General features: G+C 42.5%; 1 protein-coding gene and 1 long non-coding RNA gene across 3 annotated transcripts in view; one reads left to right on the forward strand and one right to left on the reverse strand.

Annotated features, from left to right (window-relative positions):
- LOC143523263 (uncharacterized) overlaps positions 1–3114 on the reverse strand; it is a 20831-nt gene extending 17717 nt beyond the window's left edge. The window contains exons 1-2 of one of the 2 annotated variants that reach the window (XR_013133267.1): positions 2982–3114; positions 1674–1779 (exon numbers count right to left, since the gene is read on the reverse strand). This is a non-coding gene — a long non-coding RNA (uncharacterized LOC143523263). The remainder of the gene's footprint in view (positions 1–1673; positions 1780–2981) is intronic. The other variant, XR_013133268.1, reaches the window with a different exon arrangement.
- prima1 (proline rich membrane anchor 1) lies at positions 2921–26264 on the forward strand. The gene is made up of 4 exons (XM_077017621.1): positions 2921–3775; positions 4717–4867; positions 16748–16880; positions 26126–26264. Exons 1-4 carry the CDS (start codon positions 3683–3685, stop codon positions 26226–26228), a joined length of 480 nt encoding a protein of 159 aa, XP_076873736.1. The 5' UTR covers positions 2921–3682; the 3' UTR covers positions 26229–26264.

Genomic DNA, 26264 nt, shown 5'->3' on the forward strand with positions numbered 1-26264 from the left:
AATCAAATCAGAGATGTAAATGATTGCAAATGTAATTATTTTCCATTTGTGTAGTAGTGCAAAGGAGTCTCCATTTCCTGTGCTCATCAGGAAATGAATGGGGCTGCATCTTTTCTTCAGATTGAAGTGGAAATGAATTGGGCTTTTTTTTCCAGTGACACAAAAAGGCTTCAAAACCTTCTATTATATCATCTCGGTAAAATGAAAATAATGCACCTTTCCTGAAACTGTTTACTTCAACATAGCTGCATTTATATAGCTCAGCTTATTCCCAAAAGGCACCGCAGCAAACATCCAGTGCTTGATTAATCTTGTAAAACATGAACAGACTTGTAAAGACAATATAGTTAACATGTCTTCCCAAAACTTCAGGCAGAGCTGCTGAATGTCTATTAAAGCCCCCCCCAAAAAAGTTCTCATTGCTCCTTTTACAGTTTTATATCAAGACACATCAACATTGTGTCACAAGTGCATGGCTGATGGTGAGCAAAGCTGTGGTGACTCACCTCTTCAGAGCTGAAGTGCACTATCAAGTGCACTATGATGTCCCGTTCATGAGTCCACAACACTACAGACCTTGAGTGATGATGTCTGCTAAAGCCCCCCATTGGTCAGAATGTTCTTCTGTTCCCATAGCAATAACATGGTCATTTCATTGTCCACTTTTATCCACAAGTCGACATTTATGTTTTACTACTATGGAACCTGAGATGCGTTTAAGAGAGGCAAGTGTGTGAAACAAAACTAAAATGTCCACAAACAATAAAACTATTGCAGTCAGCCTGATTCACAAAAATCAGTTTAGGTTATCAGGAAGGCCTCCTAGAACAGGCCCGGCTGAGAGGAAAAGATAGGGAGATCCGTGAGATAGAGTTAACAGAGCTCAGAAGAGACTCGGCTTGAGCTGATCTTGACTGAACAGAACCCTAATGGGTCACAATCAGGAGAAGAATCAGATGTCTCTGTCCTAATGCACACAGAGTCATCTATCGCTCCCCTAATACATGATTTAGGGATGCACTTTAAGGTCAGTCAGCAGGGAGAACAATACAGCAGACCAGGATCAGCTCATGTCAGAGTACGTCACCCCCTTCTCCCCCCCATCTCTCTGGCCATCTCTGAACTACTCTGAAGTGCATCAAGTCACCTAATGAAATGCCATCAACCTGGCCCTGTGCTTATTGTTAAAGTCAAATCCTTTTAAATTCTCATTGGGTATAAAGGTTTCTGCTTGTTTCTTTGTTTTTGTGTGTGTGTGTGGTGTACTAAGTAACCAAGACGACAAGGAGTAACATAATACAAATTTGATGCCAGTTGTTTATATAGTATTATTGGATGAATTGATTTTTTTGCAACTAGACACTTAGGTTACATAAACTCCGGTTCAATTTCTCTTTGCAAGAAATATGCGAGAGTTTGATCTTTGGCTAGGCAGCAAGAGAAATATTTTGAGGAGTTTATAACATACCCACATTAACCCAAGCCACTGACCTCAATGTAAATATCAAGGAATTGGTTTTTGTTTCTTTATGTTTTTAGTTTTGTGAGTGAAACTCACGCTGATGTTCAGGTCACATGACCATTAAGGACATATTGCAAGGTGAGTTATCTACTGAGTGCTGAGGCAACTGATAGCATGTAAGCATTTAAGATACTTCTGTACACATCCATACCCATCGTAAATCGTCCCAAATGGGCCGCGTCTGGCTAACTGGTTTGCATCCTACTGTCACAAGTGTCTTCATGCTTCACAGGTAGGGTTTCAATCTCAAATTCAATCTAGATCAAAAATAATAAATTCACGGTCACATTAATTGTAGAGTTTACAGTGCATTTCACATAACATCCAATATTGTAAAATTCAATGAAAAGTTATTACAAACACATTTCTCCATCATTTTAGTAGATTCGGTTATTTTCTGAGCTAAAGATCAAACTTCAGCATGAGGCCCAAGTCAATAAGTGTTTACCCTATCAAAAAAATCATTTCTCCGTCAGATGGTCTTTGAAAAATCAGTGATGTTGAGAACCACTAAATAGCAGATGGAGCCAGGTGCTGGCAGCTACAGCCTGAATACATGAAATAAGGTCCATAAATTAGGATTCAATTTATTTGGGGTGAAATTTATAGCTATGGTGACCTAATGGAACAACCCCGTTCAAGATTATCACATCAGAGAGCACTTCTGTCTAATTAAATTAAGGAGTGGATTTTGTGCAACATAATAAAACCTGTGCTGTCACCATAAATCAAAGCCTGTGAAAATATCTGAATTTTACTACTGAGAGGTAGAATGCCAACAGCAATATTCACTTCCATGTTCCATACCACTTACGCAATGCCAGTCATATGGATATTAGCAATATTAATCCCATGGTGTTATATTGATTTCCTTGTATGCACCATTAGGGGAACTGAAGTCATTTCATTAATAGCCTAAATTGCTCAGCTTTTAGATAGATTACATGCAAAGGACAACACATGGTTATATGTGTTTTCCCCTTGAATGGCTCAACTCAAATAGCCAGACATGCCCAGTAGCTTGTTGAGGATAAAATATGCCTTAAAACATTAACCCCTTGTGGTGCAGGTTCAAAGGGACAGGTGTATTCCTCTTCACTGCAACTTGTAAAGGTTCCCGTTGATGTCCACCAAGCCCTTTGATTAAATCCATAACTCTGGACTCATCAATACTATTTTACGTGTCGTAAGAGCAGTTCCATCCATTTTTAAAGATGAAAACTGCTTTAGATATCTGCATTTAAGAACACTTGATAAGCTTGCAGCCGGCAATAAAAATGCATTGTGATCTGTATCTTTGAAAACATATCTCCAATAACAGAAATAGTAAATAAAACATTACCGTATATGCACTGGGAGGTGTGCAAAATGCACAGTAATGGTCTGGAGTGCCCCCACCCCCCTCTACTATGCACGTGCAACTCTGTGAACGCTCGCGACCCCGAACGCTGTAACCTACCCAAACAGATCTGGGAACCTCCGCTGAACACTTATAGTCCAAACGCGCCGGGCGACGTTTTTCCTCAGGCGTCTCTCAAAAGGTCTTGCCGGAAGTGAGATAAATTGCGAGATATCGTCGGTAACAGTGGTGATAATATTGTAGGACATCACTATTTTGCACGTCTGTCACCGGGACGTCTTCTACGCAGGCGGTGAAGTAACGAAGAGGCGAAATATTCAGAGTAGCAGCTCGGCGTCTCACTTGTACTCGGATATTCGAGTGTGTCCGTAAATGTTCTATATCGGTCTCTATATCAATGTATCGATAACTTTTGTGTCGTGTCACTGATTCAGGACGAGAGATTATTCCTAGTCGAGCCATGACTCGAACAATATCGCGTGTAAATCCCGTGAGCTGGAGAACTTTGACGTCCAACTCCTTTCTGGACACGGCGCAGTAACGACGAGGACCACCAACTTTAACCGCTGTGAACGGAGCGGTTCTTCTCGTCCCATTCCGTCTCATAAACTCTTCATGCCACCAACTAATGAGATAACTGGGCAAGAATGTTTAGGAGACGTTATTACCACAAGCTCGGGGAAAAACTCATTGCAAAGCGTGGACGACTGGATTAAATTCGTGCAAATTAAAGAAATAAAAGAGTTTTATGCTTCTCAGACTCGTATCCTCGCTAGGTGGGCTGTGAAAAGACAGGAGGAATGTTTATCCACAATTTATTATCGCTCATTTTGGGGGTTTTGCCTTTTTTGATTAATCTCTGCTTTCTCTGGGTATTTCTACCATTATTACAGGTAGGTTTATGGGATTACACCAAAGTATCATTGGTGATCATTCATCACAAATGTGCATGTAAACATTTGGTTGCCTAAATCCTTACATGGCGGTTGGAGATTGAAACGAGTTACATTTGTGTTTGTATTATAATGGCGTTGTAATGGAAAATGTCCACTTTAAATATAGGAGCACGCATTAATTATTCAACACCATCCTGCAACGCTAACTGTATTCTTACATTGTTTCATCTGAAAATTAGAGCACCTGTCCTAAACTATAGCATTTTATGTTTCTGGCACAGGGTTCATTTAACAGACTGACAAAATCGATCTGTTTTCAGAATTAGAGAGGAAAGGACTAACTTGTTCAAAAGTCCAAAGTAACTATGTTAATCAAACCCCCCATCAACATAGGGTTTGATGCACAGACACTACACTGTGTCCTCATCCTCTATCGCCTGTGGCAGTAAAGATACAACAACAAAAGGGATTCCTGCTTGCCTCAGAGAGAGTGAGAGAAAGAGAGGGAGAGAGGCTTCACTCCTCATAGCTCCCACAGTTGTATGGACAAGGGTGCTGAGGTGTGAGTGGGAACACTCTGTGAAGGACCTTAACACACCCTTCATTCCACTTGTAGGAGGGATGCTGCAATGTGCTGGTGTATGGAAAGATCAGGTGTTTAGTATTTTTATGATATTTACAGATACTCTCAAAAAGGGACCTCAGTTTCACCATTACTCCTAATGTATTTTCATGAATACAGTCCAGTGTGCTATAATTTAACAGGTAATTTGTCCTGAAGTATCTACACAGGAAATGTATAGTGTCCAGTCATTTTTTTAAATGACTGGACACTATACATTTCCTGTGTAGATACTTTGGTTTGGAATTATTAAAATGCTCATCCTCTTTTTAACTGGAGAGTTTTACAAATGGTGACACGGTTCTCCCCTCTCTAGAATGCCCAGGGAGAGATCCAGAAGTCGTGTTCCCAGACCCTGGCAGTGCCAGGGGAGGAGATCTGCCAGCTGCCGTGCCAATGCAGGCCGTACCCACCCCTCCCACCCCCGCCCCCTCCACCACTACCACCCAGACTCCTCTCTCCCACCGGTAAGACTCCACACTCCCCTCTGCTATTGTTCAAAAAAAGACACTTGAAAGCTGGACAAGAACAAACGGGTGTCCCTGAAGATAACCAGAGCTTTAGTCAGAATTACATGTTGGATTAAGAGCACTCCGCAACTCTTTATAGGGTCATTTTCACCAGTTTGATCATTTGCAGTCTATAGAGGTCTGGCAACAAGAGTAACAAGGAATTACTAAAGCTTTAGTGTTTGTTGTGGCAGAGCTGTATGCACAGCAAAAAGAGCCGTGTTGCATTATCTCTTAATGTTTGTGACCACCTGGACCTGAGTGTATGCTGTCAGTTGGAGTGGAGTCTTGCTGTGTGCTCAAGTGACTATAAACTATAAATATGGACTTCTAGTAGCTGGGCCACCCAATGGAGGATGGGTTCCCTTTTGAGTCTTGGTCCTCCCAAGATTTCCCCCTATGGAGACCTAGGTAGTCCTATGTAGTTTTTTTGTGCCACTGTCACCCTTGGCTTGCTCATTAGGAATCTGGACCCATGCCCATGTAAAGCTGCTTTGTGACAATGTGTGTTGTAAAAGGTGCTATATAAATACATTTGAATTTGACTTAAAGTGTCCATGGGAAATAAATATGCTGCATACTGTAATTGTACGTAGAAAACTGGAGAACACCTAAGAAGTTCTACCTGCAGTACTGGGTTTTAGGTTCAGGTTAAAGTATGACTTTAGCAAAATAATCTAAAAGTTACATTTGGTTAACACATTTTCAAAGTGTAGTGTGTGTGTATTTGTCTCTGTGTGTGTCCTGCCTATATGCACTGTGTTCAAACACTAATTCAAACTCTGTAATGTATGATCAAATATCAGCGGAACACCTTCAGTTCCTTCAGCCACTATCCGTAGCAAGAAACACAAAAACATTGTCTGCACCAACTTCAGAAGAACCCAAAATAATCTTTTCCCAAAATATTTCGATTGGTTGCTTTCAAGCCCTCACTCTAAAGAAAAGACCATGAAATGTGTTCATGAAACAGCAGTCAACTTTTGTGTTGATTCTAGCATTCATTTATTCCTTTTTGCATTCTGTAGGGTTAAAAGGTGATCACAAACTTGTCTGCAAGATTGTGTCTGCCAATTTCCCTTCCTCCTTCACAAGTAATGAAGTCCACAATGCCCCAATCAGTTTATTACAGGAAGTGGATATTTTAAGTCATCAGTGGTCCTTGTCCAGCACAGGATCAATAAGGCCTTGGCATGGAAAAGGGGCTACAATCAATCTGCCCTCTTGTAGTTTTAGTCCTTCACTATACATGAGCAATTAATGAAAAGAAACATACAGCATTGTAGAAGAAAGTCTTGTTTGTGCTTATAATGTATTTGAGAGCAGTCAGACCAACATGCCTTTCTTTTTTAACCCAGAGCTAAATACATTTAGATACTTTTTAAACTTTGATTAATAGTTAATACTGCATCTGGATATTGGATTTGGTGTAAGAATTTGTTGTAACGAAAGTCCTATATCACACTTGGCAGCAATTTTTACTTTTAAGCCATTTCATGTGTAGCCAGTTAAGGGAGACCTACAAGCTTTTGCTTTTAGGGGCAAATTGGTTTTAGTATTACATCCTCAAAGTTATTCAGGAAGAACGTGTGGTTAATGAGGCCGCCCACACCTATTATTTACTGAAGGATTAGGCAATAAAAAACTAAACTGCTAAATATGCAGTGCGGAGAGCATACTCTGAAACAGGAAAGGTGTTGAACTTCTGAATAGATGACGCTGCATTGAAGAGCACCACCTAGAAAAATAGAAGAACGTGATTAATACTGAAGTTTTGAGTCAGTTTGACATCCAGTGTGAACTGGTGTGCAGACAGGTGAACAGAGAGAACTGCGGTTTTGTGTGTGATCTTCCTGTGGAGGGACCTGCCCACCAGATCCCACCAGCTGTCACGCACAACAGTGGAAGGTGCTGGTGGACTCAAAGCTATGAAGGAATGGAAAGGGCCCCACGTTCACTATGATATTTCAATATTTATCCCACGCCAGCTCCTCCAGAAAGTAAATCAGCACTAAAGACGTGATCTAACAGTTCCACTTTTTCAATAACCTCATCTAAACATTTGCATGGTGGTGATTTATGCTTGAACATCGCCAAAGTGCATGCGTATTGTACCGCTGGAGTAGCCTGCCTATTTTTAGCTCAGTGGTCGTGGATGTTGATGAGAAAGTAGATTAGGCAGAACTGCTTCCAAGATTTTGGGGCAGAACCTGGTCCTTTAAGCCCAAAAAAGGGCACCAGTGGCGGACTGCACACACGGCCAGGTCAGATAACTCAACAGGGGTGCTCTCAGTGTATACGGCTGAGGACAGCTCACCTTAGCTTGGATTATGGAAAATGAGGATGACTGGAGGTGCAGAAAAGCTGATGAAGGATCTCCTTCCATAATTCTTTAAATTAACTGTAATCCAAACCAAGACATCAACACTCGGTTTCAATTTTTCCATCTATGTTTTTAATCATCAGTGCCTCATGGAAAACTAGACATAACCAGAGAATACCAACTGAGTAATGTATTCATTTTATTTATTTGATTATATTACTTTTATGTGCTTACCTCAAGTATTCGTTTAATCAGTCTGATCTATAAAGGTTCCTTAAATGTTTATTTCACGCTATTCATTACAATTACATAAAATTAGAAACAGTCCATGGTTATAAATTTTATGTTGTTTATGTGAGAAAATCTCTTTCATCCTTCATATCCTGACTGAATGATAAAATGTGAGCATTGCATGTATGAACAACAAGCACACTGGGTTTTAATATGACTGGTGCTTCACCTATCCTGTCAACCTCTCTTCCTGGGGGGGCACCAGTCTGACCCCCCCCCCCTCCTGTCATTCATACATTCCCTGCACCCTCTCCTAAATCCAGAGGGCTATTCAGCCCAGCCTGTTTATGCTAATTCAAAGCATATCAACATTAATTAAGGGTTCTTGCATTGTGGGAAGTAATTTCTCATGGCCAGTGCAAAAACACATTGTGATGTGCTGACAAAGTGAAACATATCTTTCGTTGTCTCACAGACAGACAGGTGACGGGCAGACAGGAGAGTTTACCTGTTGCATCCAAAATGTACATATCTGGGATCCACAGACACCTTTCATTGTTATCTTTGTTGAGGTCATGGTTAACTGTACATCAATATAACCCATCTCTATTTTTTTTATTATCCTTTATTCATGTGAGGAAGGTGTTACCTGAGTTCTGCAAATGCACCATGGCTGAAGTGAAATTGTCTGACAGTATGGGGAAGTAATGGTGCTTGGAAATAGTCAGCTTTTGAAAAGTATTGTACAGTATTATATTACACCATAAGTGACAAACAGTTTATAGTCAAGGATATGAAAGGGAAACACTGCCCTACATTTCACAGCCTAGCTTTTCAACACAGAGGTATCCTTCTGTCTTGATATATTTGGCTTCTTCTTTTTTGCCCTTTGTCAGAGCATTTATTCTTTATGATCATTAATTTACTGTATTGTATGAAAACCTAAAGATGGTAACAGATTAGCTGGACTAAGCCAGAGACTAGTTCACCATTCTTTGAGCTTTTGAAGAACTGCTCAAGAGATGGACTTTATACTATACACTCACCGGTCACTTTATTACGTACACCTGTCCAACTGCTCACTAACGCAAATGTCGAATCAGCCAATCACATGACAGCAACTCAATGCATTTAGGCATGTAGACATGGCCAAGACGATCTGCTGCAGTTCAAACTGATCATCAGAATGGGGAAGAAAGGTGATTTAAGTGACTTTGAATGTGGCATGGTTGTTTGTCCCAGACGGGCTGGTCTGAGTATTTCAGAAACTGCTGATTTACTGGGATTTTCCAGTGAGCAGCAGTTCTGTGGGCGCAAATGCCTTGTTGATGCCAGAGGTCAGAGGAAAATGGCCAGACTGTTTTGAGCTGATAGAATGGCAACAGTAACTCAAATAACCAGTCGTTACAACTGAGGAATGCAGAAGAGCATCTCTGAACACACAACAAACCTTGAGGTGGATGGGCTACAGCAGCAGAAGACCACACCGGGTGACACTCCTGTCAGCTAAGAACAGGAAACTGAGGTTACAATTCACACAGGCTCACCAAAATTGGACAATAGAAGATTGGAAAAACGTTGCCTGGTCCGATGAGTCTAGATTTCTGCTGCGACATTCTGAAGGTATGGTCAGAATTTGGCGTCAACAACAGGAAAGCATGGATCCATCCTGTCTTATATCAACGGTTCAGGCTGGTGGTGGTGGTGCAATGGTGTGGGGGATATTTTCCTGGCACACTTTGGGCCCATTAGTACCAATTGAGCATCGTGTCAGTGTCACAGCCTACCTGAGTATTGTTGCTGACCATGTCCATCCCTTTATGACCTTAGTGTACCCATCTTCTGACTGCTAATTCCAGCAGGATAACGGGCCATGTTATAAAGTGCAAATCATCTCAGACTGGTTTCTTGTATAGAACAATGAGTTCACTTACTCAAATGGCCTCCACAATCATCAGATCTCAATCCATTAGAGCACCTTTGGGATGTGGTTTGCATCATGGATGTGCAGCCAACAAATCTGCAGCATCTGCATGATGCTATCATGTCCATATGGACCAGACTCTCTGGGGAACGTTTACAGTACCTTGTGAATCTATGACTCAAAGCACTAAGACGGGGGTCCAACCCGGTACTAGCAAGGTGTACCTAATAAAGTGGCTGGTGAGTGTATGTGTGTATGTGCATACTTAGGCACATTCACCTGGAATAATATCAGTGCACATATCTGTGGGATAATTGTTCAGTGTTGTAATTGTACTCTACAAAATTAATATGTTTAGGAAAATCTTTACTGACTTTAAATTTTCAGTTTTACTTGCTAAACTGTTATTTTCTCTGCGTACTTCATGATGGATGCTTGAAGAAAAGTACCTTGCTGATTGCTTTCCCATTACTATATGCTGAATGACTGAACAAGCGTCAGACAAAATGGATCTTGCTGTCTGAGGGTCTGCAGTAATGTAATTATGTGTAAACTAATCGAACACATCAAGAGTGTCTCTGGACTAAGAACACGGCCATTATTAGTCAGGACCAAAACTGCTCTTTTCTCTTCGAGCTGTGCAGCAGGACTTTGACCTTTCGGGCTGCTATTTGCCACAAGCAGCAGTCCAGGGAAGCAGCATTCTGCCGAGACCACAGCGCATGACCTGCGTTCAGAAGACCGTGCTGTGGTTCTCAAGAACACCTAAATCTCATCATGAACACCTTCACTATGTGATCTCTGTTTTATTATTGCAATATATTACATTCTACAGATTACATTTTACATTCTACAGATTACATTCTACAGATTACATTCTACAGATTACAGATTACATCCTACAGATTACAGATTACATTCTACATTCTACCTGTGGCTTGACTAATTATATCACTACTGTCATAGCACTGCAGCTGTACCGTAATACCTACCACTCTCAACAATTAAGGGCTGTTCAAGGTATGGGTCTTACCAGGCTGTGGTAGCATGCAAAAATATATGACATATCCGGAAGAAATACACCTCACTTTATTAGGTTTGGCTCTGGCTTTCTGACTTACAGAGCTCTGTGCTGCTTTCAAATGAAGATCTAGCCTTGCTACTTACAGCTCCGACTACAGGTGACGGTGCCTTGTTCTGAACACTCATGTACAGGAGCTGTTCTTGGTTTATTTAGTGGTCACTCAACACTGATCGTGCATCACATTTCTAAAGTCATTTTGCCTTTCAGCAATATTACTCCAGTTGTTTCTTTCCTTTATACTGGGAAATTAAATATTCATCATCACAACAGCTGACCAATCCTCTGGATAAAGTGCAGATGTTTGGTCTTCCCTTCGTAGGTCCACTTTGGACCGTCATGGTGAGTGGGTTTCCATGGATCAGGTGGTCTCTAACCCCCTCCATAAATACTCCAGACGCACTCACCTTCCCTCTGCCAATTTATTGTCCCACTGATGTGCTGACAGGTCACGGATCGATTCCCTGTGCTCCAATCGGCCTTATCTGAGAGGACATTAGTAATAGAAGAGCATTAGCAGATTGACAGATATTGGCTGAGAGCCTATTGCTGAAGGTAGTCAGAAGCAGGTTGAGCTGATAAAGTAGACATGTCCAAAACCGCAAACAGACCCAAAGCTTCAGGCTAAAGAGGGAGGTCTGTGAAGTTGCTTATACACTGCTGTTTAAAGCTTTTGAGTTCAGGATAAGATGTAGACTGCTGAAGGTCATTCTGTTTCTTAAAATGTTTCTTTGCATTTAGTTTGATTTGTTGCATAGGTGTATTGCTGTTGTGTATTGCATTGCCATTAAACATCTAGCCGGCATGGACAGCTGGATCTTTTCCTAAAACGATAACATCATAAAGTTAAAGGTAAATAGTTAACTGCCATGACTTTTGGAAGACTATAGCCCAAATAGAAATTATGATAACAATATATGTCCATTTATGCATGCTTGAATTAAAGTACGCTCATTAATTATGATAAAGAGATAATATGTGTTTGGATTAGAGCAAAAAAGTGTTTCAGTAGCAGGCAGTCGATCTTCTCAGTTTCAAAGCCTAGAATTGTTTGCAGTAGGGGGAACACTAAATCTTATTGTGTGTCAGTACCGGACGCTGGCTTTCTGAGAACGAGACACTGTACCAGACACTGGCTCTTTGAGAATGAGACACTGTACCGGACACTGGCTCTCTGAGAACGAGGCACTGTACCAGACACTGGCTCTCTGAGAACGAGGCACTGTACCGGACACTGGCTCTTTGAGAACGAGACACTGTACCGGACACTGGCTCTCTGAGAACGAGGCACTGTACCGGACACTGGCTCTTTGAGAATGAAACACTGTACCGGACACTGGCTCTCTGAGAATGAGGCACTGTACCGGACACTGGCTCTCTGAGAACGAGGCACTGTACCGGACACTGGCTCTCTGAGAACGAGGCACTGTACCGGACACTGGCTCTCTGAGAACGAGGCACTGTACCGGATACTGGCTCTCTGAGAACGAGGCACTGTACCGGACACTGGCTCTTTGAGAACGAGACACTGTACCGGACACTGGCTCTCTGAGAACGAGGCACTGTACCGGACACTGGCTCTTTGAGAACGAGACACTGTACCGGATACTGGCTCTCTGAGAACGAGGCACTGTACCGGACACTGGCTCTTTGAGAACGAGACACTGTACCGGACACTGGCTCTCTGAGAACGAGGCACTGTACCGGACACTGGCTCTTTGAGAACGAGACACTGTACCGGACACTGGCTCTCTGAGAACGAGGCACTGTACCGGACACTGGCTCTTTGAGAACGAGACACTGTACCGGACACTGGCTCTCTGAGAACGAGGCACTGTACCGGACACTGGCTCTTTGAGAATGAAACACTGTACCGGACACTGGCTCTTTGAGAATGAAACACTGTACCGGACACTGGCTCTCTGAGAATGAGGCACTGTACCGGACACTGGCTCTCTGAGAACGAGGCACTGTACCGGACACTGGCTCTCTGAGAACGAGGCACTGTACCGGACACTGGCTCTCTGAGAACGAGGCACTGTACCGGACACTGGCTCTTTGAGAACGAGGCACTGTACCGGACACTGGCTCTCTGAGAACGAGGCACTGTACCGGACACTGGCTCTCTGAGAACGAGGCACTGTACCGGACACTGGCTCTTTGAGAACGAGGCACTGTACCGGACACTGGCTCTTTGAGAACGAGGCACTGTACCGGACACTGGCTCTCTGAGAACGAGGCACTGTACCGGACACTGGCTCTCTGAGAACGAGGCACTGTACCGGACACTGGCTCTCTGAGAACGAGACATTGTACCGGACACTGGCTCTCTGAGAATGAGGCACTGTACTGGACAGTACCGGACACTGGCTCTCTGAGAACAAGACTTAACTGACTGTTCATGTTCTCTGAGTAGGTCAGAGTCTTTTTAAGCGCTCATCTTAACATTTATGATTATCATTCGTGTAGTGTCAGATGTGGTAGAGACTGCAGTTGAGTTAATTTAATTGTAATCTGTTTAAAAACTCAGGATTAAACTTCATTCTCCTATATACTGTTACAGTTGGGTCACAGATTCCTTACCTTTTCTGTGCCTTTTGCTTAGTAATGTGTACACCTGGATAATCCTGGTCCATTTTCACACTTTAGAGTTTATGAATCCGTGGTGTGCATATGTTATAAAATAAGCACAGGCCCATTAAGACCTTTACTTAACTTACTTTACTTTTGACCTTTTCCGTCTGTATAGGGGTGAGGTAATACTACTTCTCTAAATAGTTTATCCTCATTGATTTTTTTTCTTTGGGCCTTTAATTACTGGGAAGTGCGTCAGGAACACTGCAGTCATCTCCATCAGTCACGCTCTACCTCAGCCACTCCAAACACCTCCAGCACTTCAGTATGATCTTTGTGGCACCACGCTCTCCTCTTCACGTTCACGCTCTCTTCAGTCTGGCACAGTGCGGCAGTGTTGCGTCTCAGCGTGACTGGCGGTGACAGGCAGGGGGGTGGGGGCTGTCGTGAGCGCTGCAGCCCCCACGCCGCTCTGTGCCCTTCCGCACGCCAGCCGTGGGCGTGAACGAGCCGCCCACGGGGACGGGAGGCCCCGCAAGGACTCCGTTCGCGTGCGTGCGCACGGCTCCTCCTCCTCTGGGAAAAGCGGAGGACAGACCCTGTGCGTTAAGGGTGGTGATTCACTATGAGTCACAGTCTGAAGTGGTGGATAGTAGCAAGTTGGGGGGGGTGCGATGTAGTAAGTGCAGTAAGTGACTGCTGTCGCTTTAAAGGACTTCGGGATCACAGTTCTGCAGGAGAGAGTCGTGCGTCGTGGAGTGCTGCTTTCTGCTCTCTTCCTCTCGTCCCTGTTCTTATTGTTGTTGTTTTATTTTCATTTTAGTTTGAACACAGTACTGATCGGCTCATTTCAACCCCCCTTAAACACTGCTGCAGGTAATGCTTTTCACATGGGTTGTCTGTGTCTGGGACAGTCTGTTCACCCAAAGCGTAAATTAGCACACATTCAGTGACATGTAATATTTAAACCCAAACAACATAGATCAAAAATAATTTTTAGTGTAGTTGGTGCCCTGTATAAAAATAAAAATAAAAATGTTTTTTTTTTTGTATTTTACATGGATTCTTCACCCTTATGGTATAAAATGTTTCAGCATAAAAAAATAAAATGTCATATAAGCAATAAACAAATCTGCATTTTAATGACACTAATCCATATTAATCCATATAAAATATTATTAGTATCTCAACACCTGAGGGTCGTTTGTTTGTCTATATATGTCTTTGTACCAGTTGACTGCTGGTCATTGTATCCTTCATTTGGGATGATCATGGGTTTTGTGTTGTGCACTTTCTTCATTAAATCCCCCCTTTTCCCTGAGACTGGTATGATCGCTTCCTTTTTATTTTGCACTTCTCACCCGTCACACTCAGGAGATGACCTGATTGGTTATTGATATGAACACGCCTGCGTTCAGGAGATGCCCTGATTGGTTATTGATATGAACACGCCTGCGTTCTAATCAACAGAATGCAAGACAACATCACGCTAATCTAAAATCACACAACAGCATTTGCACCAACCCTAGAGTAAACATTTGTGAAGAAGTTTCAAATTATCAACTTAAATAGTAATGTGTCCTCTTAGATAGTGTTGAAGAGAAGTTGTCTCAGAGCAAATCTCCTATATGTTTTGCTGTACCTTGCGATCTGTCAGGCCTCTCATTTGAAATCAGTTTTTGCCATGCAATCCAGAGCTATATAACTCCATTAAACTGGGGAGCAGGTATAAAAATAGCCTAATCTAATAAGCCTGGCTCTCCTGCCGCCATTGTGGTGTCTCTTATATGCCTGTTGCTCCTTCATCATTTCGTATTTCGCTCCACTGTGTAGTCTGCATACATCGTACATAAGATTGTATTGTAAAGGTATTTTTAATCTAAATAATTGTACTCATCTGTGGGGTAATGCTCTTTTTATAAGGCATCAGGGTTGCTGTTCTCACTTAAGACTATTCTGACTTACCATCCGAGACTTTTCACGTTGAGTGAATCAGCCTGTCGTAATTACGTCCATAACAACCAACATGACATGGATACATTTCTTAAATTATTTCTTATTCAGGTGTCCTTACAACTTTTTAAAAAGCCAGCTAAAGGAGAATTATCACTGAGTGACAGAACGTTTCCTTTTAATGTCTGAATTTGAACAACACTAGCTGATTCAAAAATGTAAAACGGGCATTTCTGTCCTTCCATCCGTCTCTCCTGTTTCCTCACACACACACTTTCCGTTCCCTGGAGGTGAAGAGCCCCCAATTACCAAGTTCACTGGAGCCACACGCTTCTAGCTCCCTAGCGGTGTCCTGCAGTGGGTGCTCCGTACGGTGTTTCCGGTGGTGGCGGCACGCACGGTGAAGTCCTATGACGTTGGCCCACATCTCCGATGACACGTGTGCCCGGGGAGGGGCCATATGGGTGGAGGAGTGGGGGGGGGGGGGAACGCTCCGTCCTGCTAAATCCACACTGCTCCGCCTCTCACGTCCTACATGTACACAAGCATGCGTTGGTAAACTAGAGGAGCGTGCGGAACTGTGAGACCTTTGTCTCTGGGGTGGGTCTCATGGACTCAGCAACTTACTGTGCCATCTGTTTAACCCAAAGACTTGAAAACTAACCTGAAGTGCTTATCGTTTTCTCAACTTCTCATCAACTAAACACGCTGAGACCAATGTGAGAGTCACTCTCTGCTGCTCCGCTCATTTCCTCATGCATTTGTTTCTGTTCGTCAATCAGTGAGATTTGCAAGTATCGATCAGGATGACAAATAGCAGTGTTTGATGCGTGAACTGGCTATGCACGGGTGCGAGCATCTTCTTGATTGTGGGTGGGTGAATGTCTCAGGAATTCTGCTGGAATGCCGTTTATTTTGTACCAGTTGTGCATATTTTAACAGGTCCTCTGATCTGACCTGCTTTTGGATGGAACACCTGTGCTGGAATTACAACGATTGAAAGGAATTGAAGTTATTTTAAAGCATTGACTGGCAATCAAAGCAAATGTTTGCTTACAGTGGCATCGTTTTCGCCACATTCTGACAATATGCATCAGGTTATGGCAAAATTACTTGTTCTTTATGAAACAATAACTAAAGCAGAATTAAAATACCACCACATCAGCAGGGCAGCTGAAGGGTAAACCTTGGTGGAAGAGTTTCATTTGAAGAGTTTCCCTTTTGCTTACGCTCTCACTGGGTAGTGAGTAGATAACAAGTCCTGTCCGTCCCCGGTAGCTTCCTACTGACTTTAGTGGACTAATGCATATCTGTGTACCATATGCTGATGAAGTGTAAAAAAAAAACGCTGAATCTAGTGCCTGGCGTTGAGAAACGGATCAGGGAGGCAGCAACTCGAGGGCAGTGAGGGGGCTTTTATTTGCCCCCTCTCATGCAGAAGTACCATTAAAATCCACAGTCAGTAGCTGCGTGTGTTTCCACTACCCAAACCAGGGACAACCCATTCAAAATTTTTTTAGTGGTGCAGGAGTTATGGTGGAGGAGTGTTTCTGGGTGAGGCGGCGGGGGTAAGGGGCAGGTGAAGCACCTCTTACACAGGTGAGATGTCTAGTGGAGTTGTGCTCCACCCTGCAATGGTGGTCATCCAGAACGTTCTTCAGGTGAGAGAGATAATGTGGCAAACGCATGAGCAAGTTCTATCGCTTCTCGTTTAAGTCTCACTCCTTCTCTCTCCCTCTCTCTAATCTTTAGTGGCCCCTTCCACCGTGCCCCCTATGAAGCCGTGGGGAAGAGAGGCGGAGATCTTGGTACTGGGTATAGTAATCTGTGCGTCAGTGGTCTTCCTCCTTCTCACTGGAATCATCTGCTACAAGGCCATTAAGAGGTGAGCTTTCCTTATTAAATAACTACTGTTACTTTTAACATATGGTTTAAAAAAAATGCATTCTGATCTAATGGATTGTGAGTTTATAGCCTTAAGTATAAAAAGATCCACACGGAACTGGTCCAACTACAATTTTCACCCCGTCAGTTGTGCTGGTAAGCTTGTGTGAACTTTTTATAAACATTACACAGGCTGGTAATACAATAAATTACCAGCTTTGTGTAAATATAATTCATATATATTATTTATTCAATGTTTTGGGTGACATGCTACATGATAGTATTTTTAACATTCTGCCATGTAAAATCAATTTTCTATCATTCTTGATAGAATGTAGTTCTGTCTTTTGTCACACTATTAGTGGTCAGAAACAAGTGTCGGAAATCTTATCAGAACTAATCACCCCATAATCCATTTGTTACATTGACATTATTTATCAGAAATTTGGTTGAGAGCATGTCAAATGTACACCCTAATTGTAGCATGAAGGAAAATGCAATTCAGTAGGTTAACATTTTGCTAAACGGAGCATTCGTCTGACTTTTTTTTTTAAGCGACTTTTAAAGAAAGCTCAATATGAACTAGATATGCAGTTGTCTTTAGATTCCAAGGCCCCTTTATGTCTGGCTAGATGTTATCAGACCCATGGTCAACAGTAGGGGTGTTTTTAAAAAATCGATCTTTCGATTCAAATTGATCTTCATTTGAATGATTCGATATCGATTTATGAAACCTGAGATCGATCTTTAGAATTAGCCAATTTTCCCCGCATATGCGTACCGTTTTAACGTCTCGCGTTTTATCTCACGAGATCATCCTTTTTTTTCTCGAGCACCGCCACTTGGCTGGGGTGATCAGTTAAGCATGGCTGCAGCAAGAGTAAAAAAAATGTACCTCTGATCCACATCTATGATTCAATGAGTTACTAGTTCACTCTGGCGCCAACCACCGGCGAGCGATCGATCGCGATATAACACTTAATTTGTGTCCATTTTACACCGCCACCCCCTCCAGGTTCAAATCTCACTCCAAGCGATCTTGAGAAGTTGGCAACCCTGCAGATGTATGGTTACATTTTGGATTCAGAAACCATGATGGTAGGGAAGAGTTGGATAAAAGCACAGCCGTGTGTAAACTGTGCAACATGGAGGTAAAATATTGTGGGAATACCACAAATCTGAGAAATCATTTAACGTGACACCATCCTGATATTCAAAAAACGCCAGAACCCAAACAAACTCCACTAGAGAAGGCATTTGCGATTAAACTATCTACAAGTTCTCCCCGTGCCAAAAAAATTACCGAAGTGCTTGAATTCCACCTTCTAAAGGTGTATGAACCCTGCAAACATGACTTTGTTCATTGCGCTGAAGCGTGGCGCGCGCTAAGTTACAAAATTCGAGAGGTGCACGAGCTCGTGAAGCGACAGGGCACGAGCGGAGCCACCGCGATTACGTCGTTTTCGGCGCGCAGACCCTCACGCCGGTCGCAACGCGTCAAGTATAAAGCTGTGAAGTTTTCTCAACAGTTGGCAATATTGTTACTGCACAAAGAAGCTGTCTCACTCCTTAACATGTTGATCAGCTCCTTTTCTTGCAGAAAAATTTGACAATCTCCAAGATGTCAGAAAGCAGTCATGAATAAATCTTAGTTTTTGGACCTTAATGTTTACAATATTCAGAACTATGTTCAGAAATGTTTTTGTTACATGTTAAAAGAAAAACAACTTAATGCCTTTTTTGGTAAAGGAGCTATGTGGAAGAGTGTGCATTAATTGATATTAAAAAAAGAATGTAACTGTTGTTCACAGTATAAACACTAATATCTTAATACATTTTAATAAAGTTTGGGTGTTCCTTGTATCATTACAACATTTCACATTCAAACTACACTTTTTATTGTAACTGAAATGTCCCTACAAGAATCGATATTGAATCGGATCGAATTGAATCGAAAATCGAATTGAATCGGGACCTTGTGAATCGAAATCGAATCGAAATGGGAAATCAGTGGTGATACCCACCCCTAGTCAACAGTGTCCCTCTGTCAACAGACTGAAAATGATATCGCTCAGACTGGATGTCTGAAGGACTCACCTCTGTGTGAGGTTAACATATCACACCTTTGTTGTGGTTGGTGTGTGTTCTTAAGAGTTTTTACAGTCTGGCCATGCCGACGTACACTCTTTGAATCGTGTTCCCACACAGAGTGTTAAATCCTGGGCTGTTGTTTCCCCCAAGCAGTCATTATCTGTGAATAAATAATACAGTATTTGCGTTTGGTCTCCATCACCTTGCAAGCTGGAGTTGTGCATTTTTTCCTTACACAAGGCACAGCATGCTGATGTTGTGGTTTTGTTTCTGGAGGGAGTCCAGGGTTGTTTCAGCAGAAAGGTGGGTCGGTTTCTGCTTGCTGTTACTCCTGTGCACGTCGCACCCGCCCGTGCTCTTCCAGGCGAGACGGAAAGGTGCCGCCGTGTGACCCGTCGGCCCACGGCCGCTCTCAGTAACGGAGACGCACCGTCAGGGGAGGAGGCCAGACGCCCTGTCAGATCAGCATCAGACAGCCACGTGGCCCCAGACAGCCCGGGTCGCTCGTGCGAGGACATAGACGAACAACAGACCCTCTGGGCCTTTTTTTCACGCACCCCCAGGTCCGTCATCGTGACAGGTGGAATAAACTGAAAGATTGATGAGTTCATTGTGAAATGCCACAAATTTCTCGGGGAGACGAAGTTTGCAGCTCTCACTTAGCACCTGATTCGGGCCTCGCTTGGGAGAAGCGCCTTGGGCCGAAATATGCAAACCCAGGTTTCTGGTGCAGTCTGTAAGAACACAATGTGTAATCCTGACCCATCTTCCAAGAGCAGTAAAGGGAATCAGCTGTGTTAACTAGATAAAGCTCAACTAAAGTAATAGTCATATCAGTAACTGAGATAATGATGGGCAACTGGAGAAACACAACACACCATTTCTTTTGGCAAAGTGTGAAGTGTTTAGATAGAATTTAGAGTGCCAGAATCCTTTTTGAAATATGTGCTTAGTTATAAAAATGAAATATGAATGTGTTTCGTTTGTAGCCATACAAAACATGACTACATGGAGAACACTCAGTCACACCAAAGTGAGACTGTCCAGAAGACCCAGGGTAACTAGAAGAGAACCAAGCCAGTGTTTACATGTGCTTGTCGTACTGAAATTAATCATTTATTTGCGCAATCTGTTGAATGTCCCCTTTTGGCTTTTAAACAGGCACATTATTACCTCTGCATGTTGGAGTAATTTGAAATAGACTGCATGAATTCATTTGTAATATCTTGTGTTTTTCCCCGGGAACTTGGGGAAAGAGAATCAGCTCCCAGTGGGCACCCAGCTGGCAGCTCTCCTCACGCTAATGAGCTTTGCCCGCTCTGCCAAAACGAAGAGAAGCATGTTTAGTGTTTCCTCTTATATGCATGCAAACTCATCATTTATCCATGCCAAATGACCGATTGCACTGCAAATGGTGCTTCTTGAAACAGTCACTGCAACGTCCCAGTAAAGACTGTGATTATTACCCCAATCAGTGCTTTATGGCTTCTGTGCTCAGGAGCCTGGTGTGCGTCATTTATTGTAATGAGTTTAATGGGATTAAAGGCACTGGAGTGGAAGCCAGGGTCTTTTCTTTCCTGGAGTGGTTCAGCAGAAAAGCAGAGAACAGTGGAGAATTTGGTTTATAGGGGCTTTCAGTAGCTAAACTCGCGGGAACTGAGATTTTGGATTACAGTCATGTCTTCAAGCGTTCTCCGTCGTGGATACGGCTCAGTCTGTTTGCCGCGTGTGTGTTGTTGGTGATGTAAGTGAAGGATTGGGTCCTTTTTTCCCCCTCCCCCTGCAGTATGCTGAATATGCAGTCCTATTACACTCTGTCACGCAGTGCTACAGTGAGCTCCGTGGCCTGAAATAACTTTTTGGGCGGACTACAGCACATTTGAAATGCAAATTAGGCTTAGCATATTTTTGGTACAGCGTTGTGGCTTCAGGGTCTTTAGAGAGGATGCCATTGGTAAAGTGGTCCTGACCATCTCTGTAACACAGCACTGTGCTCAGATGTTTTTCCTTTAAGTGGGCTAAATTTTATTTGCAGCAAGATATATCGTTTGTTTGTCTGTATGCTTTAGCGATAACAAAGTTAAAAGGATTTGGAACAAAAAGGCAAAGGTTACATACGTCTCTGCCGCACCTCAGTGCAAATAAGTCATGTGACTGACAAGCGGTCTGGGGAGGGGATTGTGGGTAATGCTGGAACAGAGCTTCTGGTTCCCCACTGTCTTCTTCAACAACCGATTTGTCGGAACGACAGAAGCAAGGTGCCGCGGCAATGAAACAGAGCATGACGACAAAGTAATTGAACACAAAACATGACAGATGTCTCATCGGGCCTTTCAGCTGCCGGCCTTACAGAACAAGCCTGTTCTTTTTCGGCCATGGCTTCCGGGCTGTTCTTTTCCGCCCGGACGTTTGACGGTGTCACTTATGTCACACTTATTCCCACTCAACATAATCCGGGCGCACGTTTGTGTTTGTCTGTTTAGACTTCCGTAATGAGGAGAAATCAGAACACACAGTAGTGGATTTTTAATCAATGCTACTATTTGTTACCTGTGGATAAAATCAGCACTCGCCGTATTCTCACTCTTAAGCCACTTTATTTAAATCTTGTTGACGCAACCCAAAAACACCTCCAACCTCATACTTCTTACACAGAAACTAGCTAGGCAAACCTCAGCTGACTTCCTGTCTGGTTTTAGGGTACAGTGAGCGCGCTTTGCTGTACATTCCAAAGAGCCTGTGTGTGAAATATTAATCTCAGCCTGTGGTGTTTTGCGTAGCCACCTGCCGTGTGTGTACTACACAGCATGTATTTTTGATGTCTCTGAAGCTCGGGGTGGGGGGGTAGTGAGGCTGTGTCTGTTTTAGGCTCTGCTCTGATATTCTGGGCCCCTGCTCAATGAGGAAGTGCCGTGCGTGTTGCTCCCACAGGAGCTGTGTTTCACTCTCTTGTGAATGCCCAATGAATAATCAGTTGAACGAAATGCTAGCCCAGACAGATAAGAGATCTTTATTGGGATAGCATTTTTGGTCAATTGATTTAGCTCAGACTGCAAGCTTAAACATTAGATTAAATAGAAGATGTTTTGAAAGCCAAAGATTCTTCCTAGGGTTAACCGAATCACAATTTCTTTTATATATTTTATATGTATTAGCTAATTTTCTGCCTGGAAGGCCACTACTTGCATGACATTATCAGAGTCTCGTGCTGTCCTTCAACATAGACTAAAGACCCACCCGAACTTCTTCCTGACAGGGTTCTAGCTTAATGGCATCCTTAGACTCAGGCCTGTACTAGTATACAGATTTAACCCATGGAAAACAAAGCACTGTTGTCTGTTGGACAGCAGCGTATGCTAAATGCTTTAAATGGAAAAAAACGGGAACTTCTATTAGCTCTGGAAACCCTCGGGACTCTATTTTGCCCCAAGAATGCTGAGCGCTCCGTTCCGAAGTTTTCACAGAATTTCCTCCAAAAATCCAGAAATCCTTTTAAGAATGCCGGTGTGCGGCAAAAGAGGAGGAGCGCCCCAAGAGTGGCGGCCCTGCGCGGGGCTTCCCGGAGGCGGGCAAGGAGCACGCACCCGGCCTTCCATCTCCACACATCGCTCTGGGGACACAGCACATCTGTGAGATAATGAAAGTACATTAGAAATATGAGATGCCACAGATTGCTTCTATGTATTTCGCCATTATCGCCAATTACGTGCTTTTCCCCGCGTGAATCGTCACTGTGGTGCAGTGCTTTCACGGTCGTTGCCCTCTCCTGTCTCTTACTATACGTTTGGCACAGCGCGAGTCCATCAGTCCATGAGACTGCCATAGTTATTTACTGGTGTATAGGTTGTTTTTATTAACAAGGAGAAAACCTTAGCAGTGGCACAACCAACTGAACGTGTTCAACAAGCTACACAATAAGTGCAGTAATATTCTCGTTCATACAGTCCGCGAGTCACGAGTATAGCCACAAATAGAAGCATATGTGTGATCTGACTTTGATTTATTCAGTACTCTGTTCTCACTACCTGAGAGAGGGATTCCTCCATAACTCTTTCTACTCAAAATTGTCTCTGCATACTCGGGGCAACCCCTGTTTATAAATATTTTATGTTTTCAATTAATAATCCGTGACGGACGTCGGATATTTATGCTCTTCCGCAGTCGCAGCTGTTTGTTTGTCTGAGCCAAATCTGAAATCAATTTCCATTTTCTTCATTTTTCTTAGCGTTCACTTCAGGGAAGTTTGTCCTGTGCCACAGAACTCATTTGTCAGTGCACCTTCTGTATCTACTGACATTCTCCTCCTTTAAACACACAAGTGCTGTGACAACAGAGTTTTTTTCCTACTGGAAGATCAATAGTGCATCTGTAATAAGTGTGTCTGTAATAAGAGGTGTATAAAGTGAAGACTGCACAAATAGTGCAGGATGTAAGTGGGGCACAGCAGTTGTTGGGCAAATATTATATTATAATACAAAACATTATATTCAGTGTGTACATTAAAAGGTCTTCAGCTCCTCGCCCCCTATGTGCAGTTTGAAAGGGATTATAGTGAACCTCAGGCTTATGACATACTTCAGTGAAAATATGATTCAGTTTTATCTTAAGTACTTCATTATAAGGAGTAGTGGATGATGGTCATTTTAAAGTTTATTTAAATTCTGAATTAGTGAAACCAATCTACTAGACTTTTGAATGAGAGATTTATTTTTCAGGTGGTGTCGTGCATGGACTAGTGACCAGAGAAGCTATATATGGTTTTATTGTGTGTTATTGTATATTATTTGTTTTATATATTATGTGTTTGTGGTATTGTGCACATTATTATTGTGATATTATCAGATATTATTTGTTTGTGTTATTGTGCACATGATTATTGTGTCTTTTAAAACAAGAGGGACATGTGTGCATAAACATGTCTTAGAACTGGGCGGTAATGGGGCACATACCCTGATCTGAAATATATATGTACCTGCAATTTAATATGTGCTTTTAGTTATTGATTTATCTACAGCATAGATTCATATTTTACTGTTATGTGGGAAGGTTTGATACTACACTCATAAATTGTGCTTTCTGGTATATTTTTCAAGTTTCTGGTTATTTTTCAGCTTTTCAGTTCAATTGATGCTTCTCTGTCCCTGAGAAAGAAAATGGGGCCAAGCATTTCCCTGGGGTAAATCAGACCACGGGGGTGGGGGGAGGGGGAGGGGGGGTCTGTGTTGTGGGAAGACCGAGGTGCCCTGGGGGGGGTTGTGTTTAAAGAAACCCCTGCAGCCCCAGGACTGCTCCCAGATTTTCCACAAACAGATGCCACCATGAACCATGAGCTAGCACAAGCTACCGCTAAGCTACACGTCTCAGTTTCAGTCAGTCAAGTTTATTTGTGTGGAATGTTTAGTCAATATGTATTAAAAAGCCTGGTTTACTGCAATCAGAATGTGTAGTCACCCCAAACACATAGAGGAGTATGTAAGCTAGTTGCCATAATCACTGACACGTCTTGGTTTCCATGGTTTTGCCCTCTTCTGTACTTTTCCATTATCTCTCAACACCATGATGGATCCTACCAACACCTTCTGTTACCGCTGGTCTGTTCTTCATACGCTGCAGTAGATCTGTAGTTTCAGTTTATACCGGTTGCATGCTGAAAAGTTGCCTAAAACACTTTTACACACATTACTACCTTTTACACACATTACTCCTACATGATTCCACGTTGTCCCAAACACAAAGGTTTGCTAACTGTGCTGCAAACACCTTTAGTATGTAGGTGTTTAGATCTTATACTGAACTAAGATCAGCAAACAAATATAGATGAATTGCTTGTTTGCCTAGTGAAATAGTGAATTGCCTCTCCAGTGTTCCTGGCATCTTGTATGTGTAACTGGAATAAAGAGGTTTATTTTAATGAGCCAAAGTCCAGTTTATGAAATTAGCCCAGGTCTCCAGACAGATCTCTGAGGACTGCCGGTCAGTAGAAGCAGCATTTGGAAATGTCAGGTTGTTTTCTTTCTTTACGTCAGTATTCATCCTTCTCGTCTCGCTGACGAAAACGAGGAGTCGCATCTCATTCAGACTGGAAGCGTTTGCTTGTGGTTTTGAAGTGTTCTCAAATGTGTGCACTTTGCTCGTATATAAAACAGGAATTTGAACGCATAAGAGTGCAAATGGAACAAACATTAATACACTGGCTCATTGTTCTGGCACATTTATGATGAACTGCTGTTTCAAGTGTCGTTTCTTAAACAGTGCAGTTCAAAGTGGGTCTTACTTGATCCCTCTCACCTTGAGATTTTCTTTGTAATCCTGTGTGTAGACCCAAGGATTTACAGAGATTTTGCACCATCCTCTCCTGAGAGGATATCAGCTGTGACATTCGGCTCCATATGAGATTGTCCATCGTGCATGTCTCCATTTGCTAGTGGTATTTATGTCACAAGCACTCCGATGCCTTTCAGTCATTTTGTGACACTGATGTGATGAACAACATCTCGATTAATAACATCTGTCTATTTGGGCTTTTGATTAGACAGTTTTTTACAGTGTGTCATATTAATTGGTTCTGGAAACATTTGGGCAGATGCAAGAAGCATATCAAATGTGCAAGTTGTAGGCCAAGCTGGGATAAATGACAGAACTTTTAGCACGTCAGCTAGTAAAGCTTGTGGGAAGTTGTTTACTCACAGTGACACCCTATTGGCTTTTTGTCGTTTGTCATCGACATCGAGATGTTTGGGCCATCTCAGCGAGCAAAGAAACAAGGATCTTCAGACTACATTACATATATCAAATAAACGAGCACAAATATATAATGTAGACCACATATAAATTTGTCCACTTTTATGATGTATATATACACATTTCTGTACAGTTTGTAGCATACTGAATGCAGAATGTTCTGTTTTGTTCGGTATGGTATGAACAAAAGATTACTATTCATAATTAAAATTTTAATTGAGAATGAGAATCAATAGGAATCTAAAGTATTAAAATTACAAACTTGTACCTGTATCTTTTTTGCCATTTAAGATTTTCAGATTACTGCTTCAAAAATCACACTGGAGAGTGTTCAAACATAGAGATGTTTCAAATGTCCCTGAAGTCAAAGGGTGAACTTGAAGCATTTCTTAAACCTTAATGTTTTCTATACAGGAAACCACTCAGGAAAGAGGAGAATGGGGCCAGCCGAGGAGAGTACGCTATGAGCTCTCGCTGCAAGCAGCAGGTGGTGGAGACCAACAGCACAGGGGTGTAGTTCCCACAGGCCAGTGATGAACACGCCTGCAAACCC

This window comes from Brachyhypopomus gauderio, chromosome 9, assembly GCF_052324685.1.
Source record: "Brachyhypopomus gauderio isolate BG-103 chromosome 9, BGAUD_0.2, whole genome shotgun sequence".
Taxonomy (NCBI): domain Eukaryota; kingdom Metazoa; phylum Chordata; class Actinopteri; order Gymnotiformes; family Hypopomidae; genus Brachyhypopomus; species Brachyhypopomus gauderio.

Bases quoted from the DNA above. Each gene is read 5' to 3' on its own strand.
- prima1 (XM_077017621.1), top strand. From the start codon at position 3,683: ATGTTTATCCACAATTTATTATCGCTCATTTTGGGGGTTTTGCCTTTT. The intron at 3,776-4,716 runs GTAGGTTTATGG...TCCCCTCTCTAG, and splicing joins TATTTCTACCATTATTACAG to AATGCCCAGGGAGAGATCCA. The intron at 16,881-26,125 runs GTGAGCTTTCCT...TTTTCTATACAG, and splicing joins TGCTACAAGGCCATTAAGAG to GAAACCACTCAGGAAAGAGG.